Source organism: Neomonachus schauinslandi, chromosome 6 (genome assembly GCF_002201575.2).
Source record: "Neomonachus schauinslandi chromosome 6, ASM220157v2, whole genome shotgun sequence".
NCBI classification, from domain to species: Eukaryota; Metazoa; Chordata; class Mammalia; order Carnivora; family Phocidae; genus Neomonachus; species Neomonachus schauinslandi.
In genome coordinates, this window is record NC_058408.1 from 107,522,441 (window position 1) to 107,539,547 (window position 17,107).

The 17,107-nt window shown below is 56.1% G+C and overlaps 1 protein-coding gene across 2 annotated transcripts in view; it reads left to right on the top strand.

Moving 5' to 3' along the window:
* Nucleotides 1-15,833, top strand: part of TSPAN14 (tetraspanin 14) — a 53,551-nt gene extending 37,718 nt beyond the window's left edge. For both annotated transcript variants that reach the window (XM_044916504.1, XM_021699597.1), the window contains exons 3-9: nucleotides 3,579-3,629; nucleotides 5,465-5,611; nucleotides 7,329-7,499; nucleotides 9,432-9,557; nucleotides 10,645-10,689; nucleotides 12,998-13,117; nucleotides 14,111-15,833. In XM_044916504.1, coding sequence (XP_044772439.1) covers nucleotides 3,579-3,629; nucleotides 5,465-5,611; nucleotides 7,329-7,499; nucleotides 9,432-9,557; nucleotides 10,645-10,689; nucleotides 12,998-13,117; nucleotides 14,111-14,182 — 732 coding nt within the window. In that variant the 3' untranslated portion in view covers nucleotides 14,183-15,833. The remainder of the gene's footprint in view (nucleotides 1-3,578; nucleotides 3,630-5,464; nucleotides 5,612-7,328; nucleotides 7,500-9,431; nucleotides 9,558-10,644; nucleotides 10,690-12,997; nucleotides 13,118-14,110) is intronic.
* The last annotated feature ends 1,274 nt before the right edge of the window (nucleotides 15,834-17,107 follow it).

A 17,107-nucleotide genomic window follows, 5' to 3' on the forward strand; every position in this document is an offset into this window, starting at 1 on the left:
CCTTTTTTACACACCCCGAAATGAAATCTTGCAAGGGGCTAAGGCCACTGAAGTATGGGTGATGATGGGCTGCTTCTGAGCTGCTTGGTTTTGGAACCCTGCTCCTGTCCAGCCTGGCCGGTATCCTGGCCAGGTGTCTACACTTCCGTTGTCACTTGAACCTGCTTGGGTGAAGTGCCCCAGGCTTGCTCTCGTGGGGAGTGGATTCTGTGTAGCTTCCAGCCCAGAGTGTCCAGAGAGGACCCCTCACCTTCCACAGGGGGCCTTTGCCTCGGGGGGAGGGGTCAGTAATCTTTACAGTGACACCCTGCTTCCTGGCCACAGAGTGGGCCACAGAGTGACCCTCGCCACCTGAGGATATGGGTCGTGGGCTTCAGAGTTGCACAGCCCGAAAGCCCCTTCTGCGGAACTCCCGTGCCGTGGGGCCCCGTGCCTGCCCCTTGCGGTGGGGGGCTCAGGCAGCCGCTCGTCTTTCTGGCCCGGGTGGCTGCCCTGTGGGGGGTGGGATAATGTGCTGTCAGGAGGGTCAGAGACACCCGGTTTGGTTTGAACTCTGCCACTGGCTAGTTGTGTGCCTTTGGGCAAATAACCAAGTCATTCTACATCCGAGCTTTCCTGTTAGAAAAAGGGTGTAATAGTACCACACACCCGTGATGGGGTGTGAAGGGGCCCTTTAAGCGTAGGAGGTGTTGAATGCCGGCCTTGGCACCCAGGAAAGAGCGGTACCACTTGCCATGGTGACCACAGTGGTGTACATACCTGATGGCCCAAGGCCGGCCTCCCTTTGGGCTTAGTGGGAGTCTGGCCCCATCCTTTGGGGAGGGGATTTAATCAGGTCATAAAAGACAGACAAAGGAGGTTACTCTGAGGCTGGAAAGCACCCAGCTGAACTGTCGCTCCCAGATGGTTGGCCGCCAGGGACAACAGCCCAGCCCCACGGACCATCTGCCCCAGAGAGATCCAGGGGAGGGGGCCCCACTGGAAGCTGGGTGAAGCTGGCGAGTGTCCCGGCCTGGCTCATTCACGGGGCTGTTGGGGGAGCTCCCAGACAGCCCACTTCCCCTGTCTGGTCCTCCCTCAGTCTTCTCTTCTCTAGAATTGGTCCCCAAAGTTCCTGCCTCGGGCCAGTGTTCACTGAACCCATGATTGGACATGTAATCCCCCCCACCCTGCCGGTTCCTGTCTTTCTGGTGCAAGTTCACGTTAGTTCTTTCTTTAAAACCGAATGGAAAAACCCATGAGCCCTTTTCTTAGTGCCCAGTTGTTGTAAGAGAAGGAAATCTGGGCTGCAGTGGGAGGGAGCTGGCCCTGACTCAGCCAGGGGTCTCAGAGGAGCAGGATTCTCTCACCATCCACCGTGGTGCCACATGGGAGGTGGCTGTCATGGAAATCGGTTAGGAGGGGCTGCAGTGCTGTTGGGGACACTGGATGAGGCATAGGGAGGGACAACTTCCAGGACAACCTCCTGTCCTGATCCTGATGCCTCTTTGTAGGGCGTGACCATGGACCTGGCCCAGGCTGGGCTTTTGCTTGGCCCCCATTTGCTCTGAATGTATTTGGAGAGCATGAGGTGTAGGTTTTCTCATCCAAACAACCCAGTGAGGTGGCCGTGGTGCCATTTATTGAGAAGGGCAAGAGTTGGCAGGGGCTGGTTGGGGCTGGGAGAGCAAGGCTCCATTTGGGGCCATGTGAAGACTGAAATGTTGTCAGCTATCTTCCGTGCACAAGTCAACGTGGACATTAGGTATGGAGGTTTGGATTTGTGGGTCAGCTGTGTAGAGATGGTGTTTCAAGCCATGTGAATTATAGCCTCATCTAGAGAACCTGGGGGAGGCGGAGGGGTCCTGGACAGAGCAGTGAGGCTCGCCAGCATATAGAGGTGCCTGGGGGAGGATGAGCCAGCAGGAGAGGCTGAAGAGTGACCAGTGCTTTGTGTCGCCAAAGCTGAGCGCCTCAGAGCAGGAGGGAATGACCAGCTGTGTCTGGTCAGATCAAATAAACAGAAAAAAGACTTGACCTCTAGCTCTGGCAAGAGGCTAAGTCATTGGGGACCTTGAGGAATGGCGGGGAGGGAAGCCTACCGGATTCAGTGGGCAGTGATTGGTCACCTTCAGGCTTGCCTGCCCTGCAGTGTAAGACGCTTGGGGAAGGAGAGGAAGTGCTCATGCACCCCATCAAGAAAAACCAAGGCCTTTAGCCACTCGTTAAATCAGCGGAGGACCACAGAGTTGCAAAACCAGGGTGGCGTCACCAGACCGCGTGTTGTTCCCTGGAGTCGAAGCTGCAGCAGCGCCGGGGCTTTGCCTGCGTCCTCAGTGCTGGCCGCGGAGCCTGGCACTTAGGAGGGCCTCAGGCAGTATCTGTTGAATGACTTGGATTCTAGGCCCTTCTCCTCCACTGCTGGGTGTTTTCATCTTGGCCCTCTTGGGCCCATGTTCTGCTTTGTAAAGTGGACGGATCGGGTGCAGGCAGGGCTTCTGTGGGAACCAGCAGTGAGGGGTCTGTGAACCCTCTGCAATCCCATCCCAAGTACTGGGCACGGAAGCATTCTGTGAAGGTGGTTTGTGATTTCAAAGAGGTTGCGATCTCCTGGGGGCTTTCTTTGAAGGGCCTTCCCTTCCCACTCCAGCCCCCCCAGGGCCAGTAGTGAACAAAGGAGGCAGGGATTCTTAAAGTGTGAGAATATGCCTTGGAGAGGTGAGTCCTAGACAGACCTGGCCCCATTATTTACCGGGAGGTACTGATGAATGGCAGGCAAATGCTAGCGTGGTATAAAGAACTTAGGCAGAAAAACAGGCGGCTTAATTTTCAGAGACCAGGTGTTTTGTTTTATATGGAAAAAATCTCTGGTTTAGAAACCTGTGTGGTGTATGGGGGGCGCTTTCGGTTGTGGTACAGTGAGGCAGCCTGGTTCCAGTGGGGTGGAGGGGTGCCCCTTTTCTGGGGTGAATGCGTTGTTTAGCACAGGCCTATTTTAATTCAGTCACAAATAACCCAGTAACCAATAACACGGAGCACACATGGGCCCCATGTGGAGCAGAGGTGCCCAGGGCCCTGGAGAGAGGTTCTCCAGCATGGGGAGCCTGTGAATGCACCTGGGGGGCTGTTACAGAGGGTCATGTCTTCTTTATACCAGATCCTGCACTGAAGTGAGTTCAGGGGCTTTGGGAATGTGGAGGAAACAGGGCAGGGCAGGAAACAGACACATCACGATGTGTCTCTGACTCCATAGTGTCGAGGGCAGCCTCTGCTCTGAGATCTTCTTCTCTGCTCTCTGGAGCGTGGGGGCCATTGAGTTTGTCCAGATGTTCAGGGAAGGTAGGTGTAAGTTACGCCAAACACCTGGCCATTCCTTCGCTCTGGGGTAGAGTTCGCGTCATCTGCAGGGACCGAGGGCTTGCCTTGCCGCTGGCCCGCCTGCACGGACATGAGCCAGGAGCGTCCCTTGACTAGCAGTGTGGACGTTCCTCCAAGAAGCATGTTCATGGTGCTGGTTTCAGACTTAACTAATTCTCTCCCTCTCTCCCTCTCTCCCTCCTTCCCCACTTCTCCCCTTCCCTCCCCCCTCCCCTGCTTAGTTGGCTGGAGTTGTCTTCCTTGGAGTCGGACTGTGGGCATGGAGCGAAAAGGTAGGTGTCACTGTTAACCAGCACTGGGGAAGCATCAGGTCTCCGGGAGCAGGTGTGTTCAGCTTTAATTGCTCCTTCCAGACTCCTCCCTGACAAGCATTCTTGCATGGGGTAATGGTTTGTAGCCATTGGTCGTCACAGAGCCAGCTCTGGGAAATAGTTACTGAGCTTGTCGTGAGACCTCCTGGGCCCCTGGGACTGGCTCTGCTTCCCTGTGGTGGGGTCATGGCTGGGCTGGGCTGGGCTGGGCTGGGCTGGTTGGATTTTTGAGCTCCGGGAGTGTGGAGAGCCCTCTCTGCTGTTCCCAGAAGCCTCAGACAGCCTGGGGGCTTGTCCGCCCTCGTGTCCGGGGTGGGCCTGGGGCCACCTTCTGCTCCTGTCGGTGCCTCTGGGAGCGAGCACCTCCCTGAACACAGCTGTGTTCATTCCTGAAGTTCTTGTCCTTCTGAGATCGGGGGCAGGGCTGTGTGACACGCCCCCTGGGCGCCCTTCCTTACTCCCCTGTGAACCCCCTTGCCCAGCCTGTGCAGGAGAGGGGAGGTGGGGAGACCGGGCTCTTCCTGCCCAGAAGGACAAGGGGCAGTGGACGCTCTGAGGAGGGGACCGGACTCGCAAGCTGTTGAGCCAACGTCTGCTCCGCTGGTGGGTGCATGCTGGGGACGCAGAGCTGAAGAGGACCCTCCCTACAGGGCAGGCGGAAGAGGGGACAGAGAAGGAACAAGGCAGAACAAGGTGCCCTGGGCCAGGCAGGAAACTGGGAACTAAAGCATGGTCGAGCCTCAGGCCCGGGACCCTCTCTACCTTCAGTGGAAGCTCCCTTTGGTTCCAGGAGAAGGAGGCGGGAGCGCTTAGACCTGTGGGCTTTCTTGCCATGGCCTTAGGAGCTGAATAAGGCCCGCCTTGGGGTTTAGGCATCTTCAAGGTAGCCTGTGAACCCCTAAAGGGCAGGAGCTGAAGTGCAATGTCGCTTTGTCCTGCGGACAAACCCCGCAAGCCCCTGCAAACTGTGACTCATATCGCCACCGTGTGGCCATGTCCTGAACGGCAGCAGCTCCTGCTGAGCCCTGAGCGGAGGCCTGGCTACCTGGGAGCCTGGGAGCTGCCGGGTGCTGGGCCGGTGGCTCCTTTCTCCTTCCTCCTTTGAATCCTGTAGAACTCCTCAGTCGGTTTTGGTTCTCCCTAGCCACATGTGACTGTATGTATTTAAATTAGTTAAAATGAAACATGAGTTAAAATTCAGGTTTTCAGTTGCCCTCAGGTGCGCAATAGTAATGGGGCCAGTGGGTACCATTTGGGACAGTGCAGATATAGAACACCTCCCATCATCACAGAAGCTTTTATGGACAGTGCTGCCTTCGTCTGCGTGGCTGTTTTCCACCAGGGTGTGCAAAGTGAAGCTGTTTTCAGCTCAGGATAGTGGGGTTCTCCACAAACTGAGTGCAGAGTAAGCTGCCACATGGCCAGAGGTCAGGGTGAGGCTCTGGCCCTAAGGTGCCCTCCACTCCAGGCCTGGCATAGGGATCCTGCAGTCTCCAAAAAAGTATGGGTTCTGCCTGGGAGGGACTCACAGCCAAGGTGCAGCCCAGGATTGCTGCATGCGAGGGCCCTGGGAGCTGAGGCGGGCAAGGATCTGTGGGCAGAGAGGCCCCTAAGAGGGCAAGTGGGCAGGGGCCACGCTCTGTGTTCTGGCCTGGCTGTTAATGAGAGGGCTGAGCCTCAGAAGACAGGTCCCTGTCCTTATTTTAGCTCTGGACACAACCTAGCGCCCCGCGTCCCCCCCACCCCCCAGGCACCCTTGACTCCATGAGGCTGATGCTTTCTCTTGCCTCTTTCAGGGGGTGCTGTCTGACCTCACCAAAGTGACCCGGCTGCATGGAATCGACCCTGTGGTGCTGGTCCTGATGGTGGGCGTGGTGATGTTCACACTGGGGTTCGCTGGCTGCGTGGGGGCCCTGCGGGAGAACATCTGCCTGCTCAAGTTTGTGAGTAGCCACAGATACAGGGGCGGGAGGGGTGTGGGCTCTGCGGGGCGGGCTTAGCCCTTATCTGGCCGGAGAGGGTCGCAGCTCTTACAGCCCCCCCCACCCCCGGGCCCCAGCAGTGCGGGGAGGAGGCTGCCCACCAAACGGTAAGGTTTCAGGAAACAATTAGCTGAACCAGCTCCTCATCCCTGGAAAAACTGGGCCTCTCTGGTTTTCAGCTCCTGGAGGGAAGCAGCCAGCTCCTCTCCCCCTCCCTTGCCTCTTATTTCCCTCAGAAGTTCTAAAGGAATTGTTTGTTTGCTACTCACCTTTGCCCTTCTTTTTTTTTTTTTAATTTAAAAAAAAATTTTTTTTTAAAGATTTTATTTATTTATTTGACCGAGAGAGAGATAGCGAGAGCAGGAACACAAGCAGGCGGAGTGGGAGTGGGAGAGGGAGAAGCAGGCTTCCTGCCGAGCAGGGAGCCCGATGTGGGACTCGATCCCAGGACCCTGGGATCATGACCTGAGCCGAAGGCAGACGCTTAACGACTGAGCCACCCAGGCGCCCTCACCTTTGCCCTTCTTAGCTAAGATCAAAAGACATTGCCAGTAAAGTTAGGAAACCATTTCCCTCCTCCAGGGTGTGTGAATGTACTGGGATGTGCAATGCAGAATGCTTAATTTCCTGGCAGAACTGCCAGTTACGAAGAGTTTGGTTTTATATTTAGATACAAATTCACATTGAAATGCATTCAGTTAAAATTAAATAGCACCTGGGGGGGAAAACACATAATCGTGTTTTGCAATATATTATTTGTTGAATTTATTAGATCAAGCCTTCTCTTCCCTGGGCTTAATTTAAAAAGCAAAACATGTGTTGTTGTTGTTTTTTTTTCTCATTTTTTTTTTCCTCTTCAAAATATATGTAGTATCTTCCTTCTGTGTGAATGGAGGTTGCGTTTTGGAGGGCCTTGTGCGTATGTATTTTTGTGTGTGTATGTGGGTGTTTCCCCTTGTCTTATTCTGAGACCTTTGCCTGCCGTGGCCTCGCTGCTTAGAGCACAGGGTGACCAGTGGTGGTAATGGCCAGGAGAACTCACTCACTGCTGGCCGGACGTCTGCCGGATGGGAGGGGTGCGGCTGCGGGGGGCCCTTGCAGAAGGCCACCACTGTGGTGGCCAGGGGCGCTGTGCTTCTACAGAGGTCTTGACACGTACAGAGGGACTCAGATGTCCTGCATGAGCTGCGTGACCTCAAGCAAGTGACATGCCTGAGTGGTTTCCTTGTCCCTAAAGTGTGGGTGACAGTAGATTTCTAGCAACTTGGATGGTTGTGTGTGTGAGGAGAGTGGTCAGATACTGTGTCTGGGCCCCAGGCTCTGCCCTAAAGGAGCTGATGGCCTGGTGGGGTAGGTTAGCCGTTCATTCCCGGAATGGGGCTTGTTGGGGAGGGAGGCTACCTCACAGGAAATGGGTGACACAGTGGCTTGGAGCTTTCTCGTCCTTTCACTCATCTCTTACCAATGATGCTGTGATGTGGGTGGGGGTGCACATTTGCATTTACAGTTGGGGCGGGGCTGCCAGCCAGTAACATGGGATCCCCGGGGGCTCCGGCACTGGTCTCTCGGGTGTGGAGCCCACCCTATGTGGCAGGCACCGATCCCGGGTCAGATGAGGTTTGGCCCCGCCGGAGGCCGGAGGTCTGATGACTCTCAATCCCATGCTTGCCCCATGCAGTTCTGCGGTACCATCGTGCTCATCTTCTTCCTGGAGCTGGCCGTGGCCGTGCTGGCCTTCCTCTTCCAGGACTGGGTGAGGGACCGGTTCCGGGAGTTCTTCGAGAGCAACATCAGATCCTACCGGGACGACATTGACCTACAGAACCTCATTGACTCCCTTCAGAAAGCCGTAAGCACCGCCGGCGCTGGCCTCCCGGGTAGAGCGTGGGCTTCCCTGGCCGGGGACGCTGCTCCAGCCTCGGCTAGCGGGGAACCCGGGGCGTCCCTCCTCAGCACAGCAGGTAGCGGGGAGGCCGTGGGAGGTGCCGCTCCCGCCTCTGGTCAGTTTAGCTTTGCCCGCTCGTGGTTGCCTGGCTGTGTGGGCGTGTTCACAGTGTGTCCTCCCCCACTTGCATGGGGCAGGCGGTCTAGCTGCCCCCGCGGCCACCCTCCCCCGGGCCCAGATCTCTCCGGTCCCAGCCATGCAGGTGGCCGCAGGTCCCCAGGCACTGTGGGTACCCAGGGGCGGAGCGTCTCCTGCCCCCAGCGTGTGACTCACCGTCTGAGGCTATTCCTGTCCCCTTCCTCCCTGGGACCTTTTCCCCTTCCTGTTCGAGAGGGCAGAGCTGCCTGGAGGAAGCTTCCCCAGATGGGGAGGAATGTGACCTCCCTGGAATATGTCCCCAGGGGGCTGTCTAAGCCATCCCAGGCCTTGGCTTTGACTCCATCTGGCCCCCGTCTCCCCTGTGTGTGTCTGCACCTGGAGGCTTGGACCACAGCCATCCCTGCCCTGGGGGGGCCCACTCCCCGCCACCGGCTGGGGCAAGGCCGTCGTGTGATCTGTCTGTGCACTGCCAGAAAACCTCGCTTCCTCAGGGACTTCATGTGGAACGCTTGGGTTCTGAGAAGAAAATAAGCAAGCAAAGCATTAAAAATAACTCTGGTCCGCTCTCATGTTCACGAAAACTTGTTTACCCTTATGTCGGGGATCCGGCCAAACCCACTTATGTGACCAGAGACGCTGTGTCGTAATAGTGACCGGCACTCGTCTGCGATAGCCCCATTGCTGCCACTTCCTCCCGCCCCTCACTGAGCCTGCCGGCGGCTCCCGTTGTCCCAGCGGCCCGCTGCGCCCGGGTGCTCCTGCCCACACCGCCTCGCAGCCAGGGCGCTCTCCTTCAGTGGCACCTTTCCCCTTGAAAATACATTCTCCAGAGGCACTTGGTAAATTGTGGAGATTCCTCACGCTGAAATACTCGGGAATCATGAAAGCAGCTGGAACAGGGCAGGGTAAAGGAGGGGCATGGGATTTTATCTTAGAAGTGAAAGAAGACAACCAGGAATCCTGGTCATGTGTTGTGATCACGGCCACAGCCACGTTAGTAGTCAGGACAAGGGTGAAAACGGAGTCTGCTCCTGCTCTGGGGTGCCCTTGACATCACCGTGTTGTTGTCAGTGTTTGGCTGTTTTACAAGTTTTAGATGAATGGCGATTCTCTTTGCAGCTACACCAGATAATGGGGGGTGCAGAGATCCCAGGTTATGGGGGGCAGAGCTATGATTGTGTTACTGCCCACCCCGCTCACAATTCTGGCCTTGGGAGTTAGACGTCCAGCAGCTGTGTTTTGTAAGGAGGCACCTAAGGGAAGTAAGGCCAGCTTGGAAATTTCTCTGAGAGGGAGCCGCGCTCACAGCCCACAAGGCGGGGTTCTCGGGGGCACCAGAGAACTGTATCAGAGGTACTGAGTGGCCTCCGAGGAGGGTGAGGAATCTGCTCTGAGCTGAGGGGAGGGGAGGAAGGGGAAGCTCCAGGGGGAGGAGGGTCTGGACCAGAGTGCCGACCCCCAGCGGAGGCCAGGGGGCACTTCGGAGCCAGTCCTGCCTGCTGGACCCGGCGGGGGTGGGGGTGGGGGTCATGGCCGAGTTTCCTGGTTTCCTTCTTAAAAGGCTACCCAGGTCACCATGCTCAGCATCTCTGTGCATGCAGGAGGTCGGTGGGGGGCCTTGATTTCTCTGTGTGTACGTGAGCAGCACTTCCTCTCGTGTCCCCGCTCCCCTGTGGGTGGTCAGAGCCCTGGCTCAGAGCCGGAGCCCCTGACAGCTCTGGGCTTTTGTGATCCCAGAACCAGTGCTGCGGGGCATATGGGCCTGAAGACTGGGACCTCAACGTCTACTTCAACTGCAGCGGTGCCAGCTACAGCCGCGAGAAGTGTGGGGTGCCCTTCTCCTGCTGCGTGCCGGACCCCGCGGTGAGTTGGCCTGCCCCGGGGCTCATGGAGCAGTTCCGGACTCCGGAGGCGCCGGGCTGCTTCTCTTCGGGCCACCCTGTGCTCCCTCCGCACACCACCGCCCGGTTCCTGCAGTGCCGAAACCCTCTGTGTGTAAATCCCAGGAACGGTTTTGCATGACCTGCCCTTGCTCTAGTGTTCTGGGTGAAGCAGGAGAAAACCAGTCGTGTCCCTCCCTTGAGGGGCTCTCACGCAGGGTGCCTGGACGAAATGCTAGAAACGCGGTGAGCCCTGGGCCGCCCTCTTCACTGTCCTCTGGAGAGAATGCCTGGGCGGTGGGGGTACTCACCGTCTGGGGTGGTGGAGGATTCTCGCCTTTCTTCTTCACCTGTTCTCATTCCCAGCCCATGGCTCGGGTCCCTGGGTTCCAGAAACGGGGCTCTTGGGGTGACCTGCGAAGGGGCACTGAATGTTTGCTAGAACTGTGAGCCCTTTACAGCTGCGGTACTGGGCCCCGGGGCTCCGAGCAGGCCCGCTCCCCAGCCCAGGAGAGGCTCGGGTTTGCTGCGGCCGCACAGCTAGGGCCTGAGATCCCCACTGTGACCATGAAATACTGAGCGAGCGGAACTTGCATCTCCCAGCGCAGACACTAGCGAACTATGACCCGTGGACCGGATCCAGCCTCCTCTGTGTAGGATCTTTGAGCCGAGAACAGTTTCACCCATTTTTAAATGGTTGACAATAAATGAAAGGAAGGATAATATTTTGTGATAGGTGAAAATTATATGAAATTTAAATTTCAGTGTCCATAAGTGAAGTTTTGCTGAAATATGGCCATGTGCATTTGTTTATGCATCATCCATGTCTTCCTTTATGCTCCAAGAGCAGAGTTGAATAGTTGCTATGTAGACAGGTCTCCCTCACACACACAGCTGGCCAACCTTTGTCCTAGTATGAAAGGTTAGTTGGCATCGGGATTAAAGGACGTGAGCTATAATGGAATTTGTACAGGTGTTTGCTGATGTTTGGTTGGGACTTTTCTAGAACCTTCCACCATTAGCTTCCCAAGAGATCAAAAATGACTAATTTTTTCCTGCTTTTCTTACAGCAAAAAGTTGTGAACACACAGTGTGGATATGATGTCAGGACCCAGGTGAGCACCCGATGCATGCAACTTTGAGTTCGTCAGGTTTATTCCCTGTGGTCCAGCATCCTGATTTAGCGCAAGTGCAAATTGGAGTGGGTAAGACTTGAGTCTGCCATCTAAGCTGGGAGCGAGCTGGGTAGGAGCCGCTGGTGGCAAGACTCCCGGGAACAGTGAGGGGGGTGATTCCCAGCTCTGTGAACTGCAGTCACAAAATCTAGCAGTTACTGCATTAGTGGAAAGAGGTCAGATGAAAGTTTCGGGAACAAAGGCTATATTTTTAATGGCTCCTTGGAGTCCCAGGAGGTGTCTGTTCTCTAGGAGTTCAGGATGAAGCTGTAGGAGCGTGTGGCTTGGTTTAGCTGCCATATGGAGGCGGGGGTGACAATGAGCAGGGAGACAGGTCTTGGGGCGGGAGAAAGGCTCAGTCCTCCAGGGCTTTCTTCAGGCCACAGGGGGTGTGGGAGTGAAGAGAAGTGAGTGTCCCCCTCCCCGCCAGCACTGCTCGGTGGCCTTTGGTGGTGTGAGTGACTGATGTTCTGAAGGAGGGAACTTGGGGAATCCACGAGTACCCCTCCTGTTGACCACAGACATCAGGGATGTGTGCCTCCGGTTTGGGAGGCCCAAAGCCCTTCTGCAGGGACCTCCGTCAGTTGCATGGGACGGGCTTGCACCAGGATTGTCCTCTCATTGCCACTTGTGTTAGATTCTAGGGCTGTCATAACCAAGTAGCACAGACTGTGGCTGAAACAACAGAAACGTCTCTCCTCAGAACTCCGGTCAGAAGTCCGACATTAGGGTGTTGGCAGGGTTGGTCTGAAGCCTCTCTCCTGGGCTTGTAGGTGGCTGCCTTTTTCTGTGTGTGTGCCCACCTCGTCCTCCCTCTGTGTCTTTTGGTGTCCTGATCACTTTTTTTTTTTAAAGATTTTATTTATTTATTTGATAGAGAATGAGAGAGAGAGACCATGAGAGGAGGGAGGGTCAGAGAGAGAAGCAGACTCCCCGCTGAGCAGGGAGCCCGAAGCGGGGCTCGATCCCAGGACTCCAGGATGACCTGAGCCAAAGGCAGTCACTTAACCGACTGAGCCACCCAGGCGCCCCTGATCACTTTTTATAAGGACACCAGTCATATTGGATTACAGCCTACCCTGATAACCTCATTTTAATTTATTTACCTTTTTTTTTCATATGGTATTTCTCTTTCTCTGACTTATTTCGCTTAGCATAATACTCTCTAGCTGCATCCACGGTGCAAATGGCAAGATTTTATTCTTTTTTTATGGCTGAGTAATAATCCGTTGTATATATGTAACAGATCTAGAGTTTGGGTTCGGTTTAGGGCCAGCATAATGGTTAGGGTTAGGGTTGGGGACAGTGTGAAGGTATGTGCCTATTATCCTGCAGTTCAGAGACCTCTGTGGAGGGATAACTTTAGAGTTAGGGTTATTGTTAGGGTTAGGGGTTAGGGGCTAGGGTGAGGGTATGGGTATGTGCCTGGTATTCTGCTGTTCAGAGATCTCTCCAGAGCATTGAGTTTAGCGTTAGGGTTAGGGTTATGGGTTATATTACCTCTTTAAACACCCTGTCTCCAAATGCAGTCACATTCTGAGGAATTGGGGGTTAGGACTTCAACGTCTGAATTTTAGGGGGACACAGTTCAGCCCCTCACCCCGCTAAAATGGATTACTAATCCATCAGTGTTGCCATGGGCGAGGCTGTGTGTGGGTGAAGGTGGGCTGTGTGTGCTGAGGGCACCTCCTGTGTGCCTACTGAGTCTCCGCTAAGGGTCAGGATTGGAAGGAGCCCGTGGGCTTACGACCGTTCCTGTGACCCTGGCTGCTGGAGCCAAGCTTAACTGGGTGGGGGACACAATCTGGGAAACCACTGTCCTCTCCTTCCCCAGCCAACTTCTCTGACTTAGAAGATGCTGAAGGCCCTTCTAGTTTCTCTCTTTAAAGGCACATCTTCCTTCTTGAGCCCTGAGGCCCCTCCCTCCCTGTCCTTCAGATGTGGGCTCTGGGGGTGTGTCCCTCTTTCAGTCTGGGGAGGCCCAGTGGGAGTGGGTAAAGACCACCACCAGGGAGCCTTTGTTGGGGCAGAGTAGAAGATGCAGACTGCCCAGGGAGAGGGGAGAGGGCGGAGACCGAGGCAGGTGGATGCAGTTCTCCTGGAGAGTTCTGTCCGTCCTTGGCACCTACCTTCCAGCACCCTGGCTCCCACCGAGCCTCACCCTGCCCACTGCGGGAACCCTCTGGGGAGCTGGGGTGGGGATGCCCCGCATGCCTTGGGCTCAGGTCGCTGTGGTGTTTCCCTGCAGCTGAAGAGCAAGTGGGACGAGTCCATCTTCACAAAAGGCTGCATCCAGGCACTGGAGGGCTGGCTTCCGCGCAATATTTACATCGTGGCCGGCGTCTTCATCGCCATCTCCCTGCTACAGGTTCGTTCCCCCTGCCCTTTGTGGCTTCCTCTGTCCTTGTGGGTCGCACCTGTTCATTTGAACCAGATGGCACGTGGGAAGACTGGTGGCCGAGAGAATGGGGAGGAGGAGGGGAGGCAAGAACTCTGCGAATCCGAGAAACCAGGAGTTCTCCAGGGTGCCCAGGGCTTGGGAGGAGAAGCCGGCAGCCCCCAAGCAGCCTCTGGGACAGCCGCCGCCGCTGTGCGGAAAGCGCATCGTTCACCTCCCACACGGTGCTGTGAAGAGGGTTCCTGACGGCGGCCCAGGGTCTGCTCACCATCCACACACCCCTTCCTCCTTCACCCCGCGAATGTGTGTTGAGTGATCTCTGAGGGAAGCTTAGACACAGAAGCACCTAGAAAAGGAAAGAACAAATTTACTTGCCAAACGGGCAGAGCAGTCAGACTTCAGAAGGACAGGCTCATCAAATATAAACCACAACAAGAATTTAAAGGGGAAATAAAATTCCAAGATTTCCGAGTTCACGTTGGTCTGTTTCTGGTAGAAAAACTGTCTTCCCACATGACGATGCTGGTCACCAAGGTCAGACGGCAGCACAGCTAAAATCAGGGAGAACCTTGTTTTTATTGTGGAATCCAGGTTTACAGGAAACATCGAGATTTATTATTTTGTGTCGAAACCAGTCAGGTGACTCTGTTATTTTTGGTTTAACTTCGGGTGCAAAGTGTGCCCCAGCTCATGGTATGTGGCGTGCATGGCCTTGTCGGAGGCAGGCCTTCTGTGCTGTTTGCTGTGTGCCCCAAACTTCTAGGCCCCAGGGATCTAGCAAAACAGACCCCAGGACTTACTTTTTCCTGGTGGGTGGGTCTTGTTTTGCCACAGGCCCAGTTGTTCTGTGTGCTGCGTCCTCAGTGTGCAGAGCAGGCCCGGGGCTGGTGTGCAGTGCAGGCTTCCCCGTGCACCTCGCTGTCGGGCCCCAGCGCTGACAGCCTGTCCTGGCTTTGGTTTCAGATTTTTGGCATCTTCCTGGCGAAGACCTTGATCTCGGACATTGAGGCAGTGAAGGCAGGCCATCACTTCTGAGGAACAGAGGTGAGCAAGCAGAGCTGAGCCACGCCATGGAGGCCAGAGCCCTTCACTCTTGTCAAGTCTACATCCAGAGGGAGAGAAGTGGACGCACCCAGCCAGAGCCAGCACCCTGTCTTCGGCCTCAGCGTGCCGCGACCTCCCTGTTTCTGTTTGCTGGTGCTGAAGACCGAAGGGCCCCTCTGACCTGCACGGACTTGGGACGGAGACCCCCCCCCCCGGGGTCTACCCAGAGACAGAGAACATGTCTTTAAGCAGGGGTGGTGACTCTGAGGGACAGAAGGCTCCCGTGGCTGTGAAAAGGGCTTGACTTGGTTCTCCTGGAGACTAAGCGTGTCTGCAGGGCACCCTGGCCTCCCCACTCGTGTCACTGGTGCTGGCCCGGAGGGCAGCCTCGTCTGCTGCGGGTGGGACATGGGGGCGGGGGGACCCAGCAGACATGGACGAGGCTTCTCCCAGCAGCAGAAGGACCTGGGGAGGGGAAGGGGCACAGATGGACCGTGCCAGCAGAGCCTGTGGTGTCTGCACAAGTCGGGGGATGTTTGCAGGATCCTCAGCCATGTCCAAGTAAGCCTGAGCCATGTGTGGACGGTGCCCCGGAGCGCCCCCTCCGCTGCCCCACCAGGGCGAGACCCGCCTCCAGCTTCGACAGCGATGTGCCCGATGGCACGGGGGGAGGGGGGCGTGGGCAGGGTTCTCCTGAGTCGGCTCTCCCTCTCTGAAAGTGTGTAAATAGTTTATTTATAGGGATAAGAATGTTCTCACACCGTTTCTTCATTTCCTCTGGCATTCCCTCCAAGCAGCCTTACACGGTGTCTGGGACTGAAGCCATCCCTCTCAGTTCCCTTGAGTGTCTCAAGAACCAACCCCATCACTTCCCCTTTTCATGCCTCACAGCCCAGGTGCACACGTGCGCTCCCCCTTCCTCTGTGTACCCCCAGCTCACATGCACCCACTCCCCTCCCCAGCTTGGCCTCGCCGGCTTCTGGTCTTGGTGCTACTGAAACCGCCACCCGGAACTTGAATCCTGACACACACACACCACCCCCCCTCCAAGGCAAGGGCCAGAGACGGCCAGCCTGGAACCTGTGACCAGGGCTCCTGTCGAGGCCACATGCTAAGGGCCGCTGGTCGGCCTGGCATTTGCCTCTCCCTGGAGAGCGGACCTGCAGCTGGGCCCCTGTGTGGAGCCGGAGACCCCAGCCTGCAGCTGTGTAGAAGCTCGGGATGGTTCTTTTTTTTGGCTAACCTTTGTGATGACCCCCCTCCGCTGTCCCCAGTCAGGATGTCTGTGGTGATCATGTCCACCCTCCCTGGCAGGGCTGTCCTGGGGCTTGCTCTCGGAAATGAAGTCTGTCTTATGTACCAAATGGTTTGTGCGTCTTTGGCTGGGCTCCTCTCTTAACGCTTCTCTGGATCTTGTACCAGTTCTGTCCTCGTCATTCAGGGATTGAGTGCTACCTTCACTGACTTGCCGAAGTGTACATGCTAGTGTGGTGTATACTGGTGGGTGTTTGTTGATGATGTTATGATTTTTGTTTTTGTTCTTTTTTTTTTTTTCCTTTACAATTTTCTCTGTAGACTAGAGGAAGAAGAATGCTTGTGTTTTCAGGAAGTATGATGCTTTTCTTTGACTGCCAAACTCTTTTATGGAATATATCTTTATATTAATGCTGTTGTCCTGGTGGTTTTTATTTTGAGTGACATCAAGATGGCATTAAGCATTGCAGGGGTAAACTCAGCTGCCAAGGGAACCAGGGGGACTGTGTGTGACTCGACCCAACAGGACAGTGGAGGGTAACGGCAATCATGGTCGGCACAATCCGGAGTAACTTTCATCAGGCGATTTGTTTTAGATTCTGCATGCCACTTTCAGTTATCCTTTGTGTGGCGGTTACAGCTGGACCAAGCGGGCTTGCGGCTTGGTCATGCTCAGCCAGAAGCACGAGGCAGAGCTTTGACTCTGCAGGCCGGGAGGAAGTGCATTAGGCTACCTCTGTCCAGCCCCGGGCGGTATGATCCAGGCAAGAGAGCTTGGGGACACTGGGTCGGGATCTGGGCACTGCTGCTACACGGGTGTGTCTGGACCTGCTCGCCCATCTGTGAAGGGTTAGTGTGCCTCTGACCCATCCTGCCCCGGGGGAGATGGTGGCTCCAGACCCAGCGCTGCTGGTGCGTGGACCCCCAACAGCTTAGCTTCCTGCACCGCTCCTGCTGGCCCATCTCTCGAGCTCGACTGGGTGGCCCGACCCCTTGCAAGTCTCTTGACAGCTCACAGCCCAGCTCCGGGTGAAGACTAGCTATGACTTTTTCGAAGTTGAGTTTGTTTTTCAATTAGTTTCCAAAACTCTGGCCATTGGAGCCATCCCCTCTGACTCTCAGCGGTTGGAGAATAGAGAGGAGGCCCAGCGGAAGTGGTGCACGTGTGGCCGTCTCCAGTGAACCCACCTCTGGAGCCACAGTGCAGCCGTCCCGGCCCTTCCCTGCGCAGCCCCCATACTCCCTGCCCTCCCAGACCGGGTGGAGGCCAGTGTGACCTGTGCACGTCCCCCCCTTGCCCCCACATACGCTCACTGTAACGTGTCTGGCTCTCCCCTTATCCTGCCCGCGCCCCTCCTGCCCCCTCCTCGAAGGACTCGGCTGCATCATTGTTCTCCCATGTCCTCGCCCACTCACACCATTACATCTTGCCCCATCTCCGAAAGCTTGCTTCGGCCCCCTCGCCTGCCTTCCTTCCCTTCCCGGGGAGGCTCCTTGTCTGGGTCTCTGTTCCCAGCCCTGCCACAGCCCACCCCTCTCCTCCCTGCCTGAAAGCTGCTCACCCCCTCACCAAGCCCTGTTGGCCTCTGCAGCTCCCAACACTCTGAACTATCTTCTGCCTCCGTGGCCCAGGCTCGCCAGGTCTCGGGCGCTCGCCCGCCC